We start from the raw sequence: 10,170 nt of genomic DNA on the forward strand, positions 1-10,170 counted from the left end.
AACATGGTGGTGGCCATGAGGCATGAAACTAAAGGATGAAATTCCTTTGGTGTGGTTGTATTGATATATATATATATATATATATATATATATATATATATATATGTTTTATATGTATAATTGTTAATTGTTAGCTCACCCTATCTCCTTGTGTTTGGCGATGATCGTGTACGCGGTACACGTGAGTAGATGATGTTGCAAGTGGATCTGGGGAGGCATAGAGCCGGAGCAAGGCTAGACTGGGATGAAAAGTTTTCTCAGAGTTTTGATGTTTTATGATTTTGGAATAATTTTGTAAACTCTTATTACTAGACTTTGACATTTGTAATGGAGTTTATAATTACGATTTTAAAGTTTATTCTATAATGAATTAAAGTTTTTAATTTCCTGCATTTTTGGGAAATGATATTTCAATAAATGAAGTTTATTATTTATTTCTTTATTTTTATTATTTTAATTGAGTTGAGTTTTTCCTTAGCATAGCCAAAACAATTCAAGTGTAAAAAGGAACTTATTTTGCATAAGTCAAAGTTCAAACACACAACTACACAATTACAAAGCAAGTGTACCACCAAATCAACCAATTCATGTTTCCTGACAATTCATATTCATCTATGTTTATATTATCACGGCTCATGGTTAAACTTCCATGCAAAAAATCAATTAAATTAAAACCTTAATGGCCTACAAAGGATTCAAACCCTAGTCCTTTCAATATAACTAAATACTCTAAACCATTTGAGCTAGTACTATTCTTTTATTCTCTCTCTCTCTCTCCACATTAATTAATTTAGGGGTTCCCGCCCTTGTATTAATTAAATAAACACTTATTTATTTATTTAATTTTTTCGGGTCTTACATTACTTGTGAAACATTATGTTTGTTTTATTCACTTTTACCATTAACTCTTGCATCCTCTCTGTTATGTGTGGCATTTATTTTTTTTCTTTATATTTCATGAAATGAAATTTTACTAGTTGTTCTTGAACATTGGTGTTTCAGAGTGCTTATTATATGAAATTATGAAATATGCAAATGTGATTAAGGATGTATATAATTGTGATAGTATTGTTGTGAAGTTGTGATGATAATGGGTTTGTTGATATGTACGAGCATTGTATGTGTTTGACGTAATTCCATAGGTCTCCTAGGGAGATTTTATGGTGGTATTATTTTAGTGTATACATTGGACTATGGATTCAAGTAATGTGACATCCTAAAACTCTAATGATCATTCACACTCAAATATAGTAGAATGACTTATGTGGTGAGAGTAGTAGGAGCAAGGGCGGCTCAACAGTATGGGAGGCCTAAAGCAAACTTAAAAAATGAGACCTTTTATTTAAAATTTATTTTTGAGTTTTTTTTTATACAAAATTATTTATTAAATTGTCATAATTTATTTTATTTAACATTTATTTCTCAATAGATAATAGGACTAATCCGTTTAATATTTCTTGAGACATTGCTGGTTTTAAATAAGTTTTTATTATCTTTATCTTTGACAAACTCCTTTTGGCTGAAACAACTTACATTAGAATTGTTAATATTATTCTATAAGTTATATATGTATTTGGAAAATAATTCATTCTTTTTATATAATTAAGAATGTCAATTGGCTTATCATTTTTCAAACCAATAATTTCCCTTAAGATATTTAATTCTGAAATTAAATCAAATCCATCAATATCCAACAAATTATCATGTTTTAAAGATTTTTCAAGTTTTAAGAATTTTTCTTTCAAAAATGAAATATCTACAATACATAAGACATTTGCTCTTTTTTGTTCATAGCTTCTTTTTGTTATGCAATTAGAGTCTCATTAATAAATAATTATATTGTAAAGGGTAGAGTTGATATTATGAAATGTGGACACAAAAGAAGGAATTCTCTGAGTGAATTCTCTTTATATATTGTTATAGATAGATTAAAAACTTTATTGACAAAAAGTTTGTAACCGTTAAAATTTACAATATTAATTGTCATAAATATTAAATTTTTTTAGTAATACCAACAATAAATAAATAATAATAGGACTCATAACCAGGGATGACAATGAGGCGGGGCGGACACGGGTTTCGCTATTTCATACCCATCCCCGTAAAAAAATTTCATCCCCATCTCCATACCCAAACCCAACGGGTATCAAATTTTTGTCCCATCCCCATCCCCACCGGGTAAGGGGTATAATCTCGTACCCATACCCATTTTCTTACTACTTCAATATTAATTTTAATTAATTTTTATAAAATAATAAAAAATTATAATAAAAGAAATATAATATTATCAAATATTCAATATTAGAAGGATCGTTGTTTCTTCGAACATAAAGATTATAATAAGATAAAAAATATAATTAAGATGTGAATGAGTTTAATGACAAACCAAATAATTAGAAGAAATAAAAAATAATATATATATATATATATATATATATATATATATATATATATATATATGGTTACTTAGTTAATTGGAAATATTTTAATAATTTAAACCGGGACGAGTATTATGGCAAAGATATGTACATCCCCATACCTATCCCCCATATGAAAAAGTCAGGGATTTTCTATACCCATACCCAGTCAATGCAGGAATTTTCTGTCAAGAAGGGAACGAGTTTGAACAATATCCACGAAGACGAGTTTATTTGCCATCTCTACCATAACAATAAGAATGAAAATATTAAATAATGACAATAAAATAGTTATAACAGTTTTTACTACACTAAAATATTAATGACATAATAAATATGATATAATTAATGACATTAACTATGATATAATTAATAATTAATGTAGTAATTATTACGAAGAAGATAATAATAGTAGAAGCCAAATATATAAAAGTAATAATAGAATAATGAAAATAATATAATCAACTCCAAATGTTACTTGACTCTATATAGAAAATAATGAATAGAATAAAGGAAAAGTTGTGTTTAAGAGGCAATTTTTCATTAAAATTATTTATAATTTTCAAAAAATTGATTTGTAAGTTATTCTTTTTGAAAATTATAAAAATACATCTTAAGTAAATTATATTTTATTTCAGATCTCGACCGCTAGACATGATTGTTGACACCGCAACGCGGTTGTGTTGTACAGAAACCTAATCACACAAAAAGCAAGACAAGTTTTAAATTTAAAACATAGTTAAATATAATAGCCTCTAGTTCTTGGGATTCATATATAAGGAGGAAAAAAACAATGTGGGGTCTTGTGGTTGATTCCCGCTTTTTAAACACTATTATCCCGCCGTCCCAACACCTCTTCTTCTCTCTCCACACTCTACCCTAACCCATCCACCCTGGTCGATGCTCCTCCACTTCCATGTCTACCTCCTCAACCCACCACACCTATAGCCGCAAGCAGAAATCACTCGGCTTATTGTGCACCAAGTCTTTTTCTCACTCTCTCAATTGCTTCTATCCAATTCATTTTCATCCTTCACTTCTCACGCGCTTCTTCATCTTGCAGTTTTCTCAGGCTGTACAACAGAGAAGGCGTTCGCTTAATTGGTCTCGATGACGCCGCATCGCGACTAGGTGTTGAGAGACGCCGGATCTACGATATCGTCAACGTCCTAGAGAGCGTCGGGGTTTGTATTCGTTCGCTTTCAGGGTTTTGCTCTTGCTTTATTTTTATTTTTATTTTTATTTTTTTTAATTCTTGGTTTTTATATTTCAGGTGCTGACCAGAAAAGCTAAGAATCAGTATACCTGGAAAGGCTTTTCTGCGATTCCCGAGGCTTTGCAAGAACTTAAGGTTGTTTTTCTTCCGAAATTAAATCGCTGTGTTGGACTATTGGCGTTTTAGATTTGATGTTTATTTTAGGTTTTTGTAGGAAGATGGTTTGAAAGAGAATCCTGGGTCTTTTGATGACTCCAATGACAGCGCGAAAGTGAGAGAATTGCGTTTTGTGGTTTTTGATTTTACCATTTTATTTCGTAGTTTTTTGCCGGTTAATGATTAATTTAGTGTTGAATTGTTGTTGCTGGTTTAGGTGTCTGATGATGAGGATGAGGAGGAAACTTCTCCCCATGTCAATGCTGAAAGTCAGAATGACAAGGAAATTCCTGATTCCACCGCTCTTGGTCTATGCTCTAAGAATGGTATTTTTTTTTTCTTTTGCTTCGGAATATTTCGCTGATTTAAAAATCGTTGGCTGCGTTGGTTTTTAAATTTCACTTCAATAAATGTTATAAATATTTATTTGCGATTGTGAATTTTATTGTGTAAAAATTACAAGTCTGTGGCATGTTCTCTCTGGAAGTGGATGCTCCAAGGTTTAATAATAATAAGGAATTGTACCCTGTTCACTTAGTGATCCCACCTTTCTGGTTTTCATGCAAGCTTTTCCCCTCGCTTTATATATTAAAACTGTTAAAGATTGAAATCAGAAGAATGACTGAGATCGATCCACTTTTTCCAAAGCTATAGTGGATCAGCAAGCTGAGAAGTGACCAATCATATTTACTGTCAGGGTAGAAATGCTCAATTTGTGTTTTTTGAAGAAAAATAACAGAAGAGGTATTGAACAGAGAAAATAGGTGATTATTTTGTGACGTTCGACATAGATTTCTTAACATTATTGTTGGTTATTAATAAGGTTTTTCTCTTACACATAAAAAGAATTGTCAAAAGTTTTTAATGTACTGCTGCCTCATTTTTATGAACAGAAATGGATTCCACGGTCGAATCGTGCGTGTTTGGTTTCATGTTGATTTCTTCAGAATCACGTTAATCAGTTAATGTGATTTTAGGTACATGTTTACATGTTTAGTTTCACATTAAGGATTTAATTGAGTTTAAAATTAATTCTGAGTTGTATCAAATTTAAGTAGTTTTTGTGTTTGATAAAAAAAAATTATATTGAATTTTGTTACCAGTTTTTTGGATGAAAAAAAATCCAAGCATAAATCATATCACTTTGATATTAATTTTAACCAAGATAGTTTCAATCAAATTCTTTCAAATAAACACGTAATTCATATATAAAAGACTACGTTATTTTGGCAGCTGTTTTATTTGTTGATGGCAAGGATGCTTTACCGTTTATAATATACATTAAATCTTTATGATAATCGTGTGGACTTTAAACGGGTGTGGTTTGGTGAATTTAGATAATATGCTATTGGTATTTATTTTCTTTGAAATATGAAACTTAAGGCGGTTGTGGTATTTGCCATTGCAGAAAACAGAAGGGAAAAGTCTCTGGCATTGCTTACTCAGAATTTTGTCAAGCTTTTTATCTGCTCTAGTGTCAGTGTCGCCAGTTTATCGAAAGTTTCTCGGATATTCTAAATTTATAACGTGTTAATATATGTTGACATTTTTAACAATATACTTTTCAGATTGAAATGATCTCCCTTGACGAAGCTGCAAAGCTGTTGCTTGGAAATGCTAATACATCAATAATGAGGAGTAAGTGATACTAAACTCTGGTATGCCTAGGTAAAAATATCTTAATTAAGCACTCATAGAACAAAGTGCTTATAATATAGGTATTAATGTATAAACTATTTTTATCCGTAGGAGGGCTATCAATGCACTTCTTAACACATTCTATTATCGGTTAAATTTTATTCGAACTACAAGCATATGTACGACACTTGTTAGAAAAAAGTGATATAAAATTTAGTGATGTTTAGTAAGTTTTAGTTAATAGTTAAGAGTGGGTTTAGATGCACGTCTTAGAGAATGGTTCTAGTATTTTTCTTTTATATGGATAGCAAGTCCTTTTCATATGTTGTTTTGAAAAATTTATTAAAATAAGCCGAAGACTGTTCATGAACAGATCATAAGTTAATCTTATAAGTTTTCTATAGTTATAAGAATCTGAGATTAATAATTGATACAATTTAATTATATCATAATATGAATGAATCTCTTAAGTTATTATCGTTGATACGATTCAACAATTTATATTTTTCTCCAAGGTTCGTGAACATATTAAAAAGTTACGCCAGTTTAAATTTTTAAATGAATAGGAATTGAAAGAACACTTGTAAACTTATCTTATTTTGTTATTTCACTACTTTATTTGCCACTCATTCATTCAATGCAAGTAATCCATACAGTTATTTAGTCGTTTTGTTTCCATTCTTTTAAACTAAGGTTATCATAAACTCAGATATCGAATAGTGTTATTTTATATGACTTTCCAGTTAAAAAATTTCTGCAGAAAAAATTGTTAATAGTATTTTAAATGCGTATCTACATATATATGTATATCTAAATTGTCTATAAATGAATATAAATGGATATGATAAAAATAAATTAATTGATCATTACATGCAATTCAATTAAGATATAGAAGTATGATTTCTTTGATTTTAGAAGAAACAGATTTGAAACTAAACAAGTCCAAATAAAAGGATTCTAGAGGGTCTTACCTAATTTGATTCATTTGTTTATTTTTATTCATAAATATTTATTTTCGTTTCTATTTGGTTATGTATATAATATTGTATTATGTATATAATACAATAAAAATGAAAATTATAGTTTTCTGCTTAAATTGTTGTATTTATTTTTATTTGAAATTTTTACATTGAAAACTATATGTTATCTGTATGATATATTAAAGTAATATTTCAGTCTTTAAAAAAATAGCTTGACGACTCGTTATTTGAATCTCGATTTGATTACTATTTCTCAAACACTTACATAATTGTTTGCCATAAGATGTAAACTCTTCCATTTGCACCCTTATACTTGTTCATCATGAATTCACAAAGGAAGAGTTTAACTTTCTCAGTTTTTGCTTGTATGATACTGGCCTTTCAGCTAAAGTCAGACGCCTATATGATATTGCAAATGTGTTATCCTCCATGAACCTAATCGAGAAGGTGATATTCTCCTCGGTTCACTTTAAATTTCCTCTTAGAATCTTAGAGAAGGAGTGTTTTACTTTTTCACCATTTAAAATTGGCTCTGCAGCTTTCTGTATTCCAATGAATTACAGTAATCTTAAGATGAGTTTGCTATGGATGCAGACCCATACAACAAATACAAGAAAACCAGCATTTAGATGGCTGGGTTGGAGAGGGAAAGCATGGAGTGAATCAGTTGACTTAGGTCACAATTCAAATTTCAACGAGCCAGGGAAAAGAAAGTTTGGAACTGACATCACAAACACAAGTTTTAAAAGGAGCAAAACTGATTTTCTCTTGGATGGCCACACCTGTAAAATGCAAAATCAACAAGAAAATATGAGTTACAGAGTACAGCCGGAGAGAAGCAACTTTGAAAAAGATGCAAAACAGACTTCAAAGGGCTATCAGTTTGGTCCTTTCGCTCCAGCTTATGTGCCAAAAGTCGGAACCTCTGAAGATAATAGCGGGAATCAGGTGCATGACTGGGACAGCCTCGCCCAGGTTCATCGTCCTCAGTATCAAAACCAAGGTATCTAGGTAATCCTCCCCTGCTTAATAGATATGGAATTTTGTTTGGTATATAGTTTGCATGAGAACAGTTGTATTAGATGTTAATTTATCCTTCATTTGTTACGGAAAAAAATTAGTGGACTCTAAGTGTAAAGTTGCAATTTTATTAGCTAATGCGAAACAAAGACTGCACCTGGACTACAGTATTTAGTTTCTTCTGAAATCATGTTCTCTAGTTTCTCATAATGTTAAGTAAATCTACTTCCATATTGGAGATTTACAAATCATAATTGCACCCGTACCCTGCTTATCCTCTGAAATGAAAACTGATTTTTATATATTTACTATGTTTATAAGAAAAAAAATCTAAAATATTTTCTGTCCCTTTGATTTCAAAATTCAAGTTAGTAGGTGAAAATTTAGAATGATTTGTATTTAACAAGTTCATTTATTGGCTGTGTTAATTATAAGCCTTTTTGTGGAAAAGAAAGAAAAAAATTAAATATTTGTTTCAGTTTGCACGTTTACCTTATAGGCAACCCTATTTATAATTTTTTTTAGAGGGTCAACATGTGTGGTATGCAGTGGGTAGATGTTTGCAACTTGCCAGTAGGTAGGTGCCTCAGTTCCAATAGACTTAAAGGGAAGAGCAGGGCAGGTGTTCTGCAATGATAGGAGTTCGATTACTATGGTTGTTCGATGGTCCACCATTGAGATCCTGATAGGGACCTGAATACTGCTCTCATCAACCAATTGTTTTGTGAACCCAAAGTATGGAAAGTTTAGAATAGTAGGTCCAAAGCCAGTGCAAATTTACAGACTGCGAAGAATGATGAGATGGTAGGAGAGATTTTTGGCACAGTTAGTGACGTGAACATCATTTTAGAGGGGCATTGATAGATTGGGTAGGATGAGTTTGTTGCAGTAAGTATCATTTTTGGAAGGGTGTGGATAATTAAGTCGGGTGCCCAATGATTAAATCAGATTTATGTAGGATAGAACTAAAATATTATATTTTAAATAGTTCATTTTATTTCCTAACTTTTACATTATTAGGTTTGTTATGCAAGGTTTGCATTGTATTGAGGTATTGTCAATAAAGAATTGCCATTCCTGTTCTTTTTATTATCTCTTTAGTTTTCTTCATAGTTTTGATGGTTGATTATTAGGAACAGCATAATTCCACAAGGATTCACCCTGTATTCCATGTTATCGCCTTGTATGATAGATACCTACTAATTAGTATTTTATAGGGAAGAAAAATTAGCATGCAACTGATTTGGTCTAGTTCATTTCTTTCTAACAATTAAATTGACAAAGCCTACAAATTACACTACAGAGGTGGTTTGTAGTTGAAGAGTCTGAGACCTTGTAAACTCTACATTAAAATCTCGTAAGCTTAATTTAGGAAGTCCTATAACTTGTAATAAGATTCTAATATCCTACCACTAACACTATCAATAAGATTCCAAATGATTTACATTTTTTAATGTTATACGGAAAGTCCATTGATTGCATAGTTGTCAAACTAATACAACATTATTGTTTAGTTTGGAGATGTGTCGTACGCATTAAATATGTGTACATGGATAAAAATTTAATCCATATCCCTATCCCTATCTCATGCAATTCAATTAATGATTGAATTTAAGATCAAATATGATTATTTCTTTTAATCGGTTTGATTTTAACTTATAAACTAATTTTTAAATTGGTATCAAACCATGAACTTGTTTTTAGGGAATGAGTCGAAGATGTCATAAATGAGAAAACCGAAATATACATTAGCAGAGACCGCGTTAAAGATATTTTAACTTTGATCAAGTTAAAAATATCTTGACTTGAGATTGAACCATATGTCTTGGTGTAGACTGAGTTGAAAATGTGATGCTTGAGTTCTTATTGAATATGACTTGACCAAGTCTAAATATTGAGATGCTTTGTTCGAGGTGAAGTTTAACATACTCATCAAGCTATCATCAAATTTGAATATGTTCAGGTTGAGTTGAAATATGGCCCGGTTGAGAATTTTACATTATGTTGTGATTGAAGCTAGTCATAAGATGTTCCAGGAGACCATTCAATTAAATAAGTTAAAGTTTTGATGTAAAAGTATAAATGTCTTTGATTTTTTATTTTTATAGTATTATCGAATTGGGTTACAACAATTGGCAGATTTCTGCTTTCCATTTCAATGTACCGTAATAGCAATTTTATTTTTGAAAATTAAATTTATTTGATGTTTGTGTTTCTTGTGATGCAGCTTTGAGAGACCTATTCTCTCACTACATGGATGCATGGAAATCATGGTACTCTGAAGTCGCTGAGAAAAAGCCAACTTTATAATTGACATGTCCGAAGGTAGTAAAAGATTGTGTAGCTTTCTCAAGTTGGAATGATCATTTAAAGAATCCATGTTCTCCATGTATTAAATGACTGAAGTTAGTCAAATTATTGTAGTTTTCTCAAAATGGAATCCATGATTCCCGTGTATTAAATAATTTTTAAAGTTATTAAATTTTTTGCAGCTTTCTCAAAAAGAAATGTCCTTTAAAGAATTCATGTTTTTCATCTGTTAGCATGTAGGTTTGCGTGTTGATTTCCCAGTTGCCTGTTATGTTGTTTAAGATCAATTAACCATTCTTGTAGATTGTCTGAAACTTTTATTTCATTTGTTGTTTATTAATCAACTATAATATATAAGTGAATATGCTTACATAAACTATCAATTTATATTTTCAATTATTAAATTTAATAATTGCACTTTTGTTACACATTT

The 10,170-nt window shown here is 30.5% G+C and overlaps 1 protein-coding gene across 2 annotated transcripts; it reads left to right on the forward strand.

Annotated features, from left to right (window-relative positions):
* The first annotated feature begins 3,197 nt into the window (after positions 1-3,197).
* Positions 3,198-9,935, forward strand: LOC114164093 (E2F transcription factor-like E2FE). Of its 2 annotated transcripts, none has more exons than XM_028048607.2 (10): positions 3,198-3,401; positions 3,481-3,601; positions 3,691-3,768; positions 3,848-3,904; positions 4,007-4,115; positions 5,198-5,265; positions 5,358-5,427; positions 6,793-6,854; positions 7,002-7,418; positions 9,655-9,935. In XM_028048607.2, the coding sequence occupies exons 1-9, from the start codon at positions 3,334-3,336 to the stop codon at positions 7,416-7,418; spliced, it is 1,050 nt and encodes a 349-aa protein (XP_027904408.1). In that variant the 5' UTR covers positions 3,198-3,333; the 3' UTR covers positions 9,655-9,935. The 2 variants fall into 2 exon arrangements, with proteins under 2 accessions (XP_027904408.1, XP_027904407.1); XM_028048606.2 differs by having other exon boundaries at positions 7,002-7,410.
* Positions 9,936-10,170: the final 235 nt, after the last annotated feature.

Source organism: Vigna unguiculata, chromosome 9 (genome assembly GCF_037176805.1).
Source record: "Vigna unguiculata cultivar grain cowpea cultivar isolate G323 ecotype 2 chromosome 9, ASM3717680v1, whole genome shotgun sequence".
In the NCBI taxonomy this organism is placed as follows: domain Eukaryota; kingdom Viridiplantae; phylum Streptophyta; class Magnoliopsida; order Fabales; family Fabaceae; genus Vigna; species Vigna unguiculata.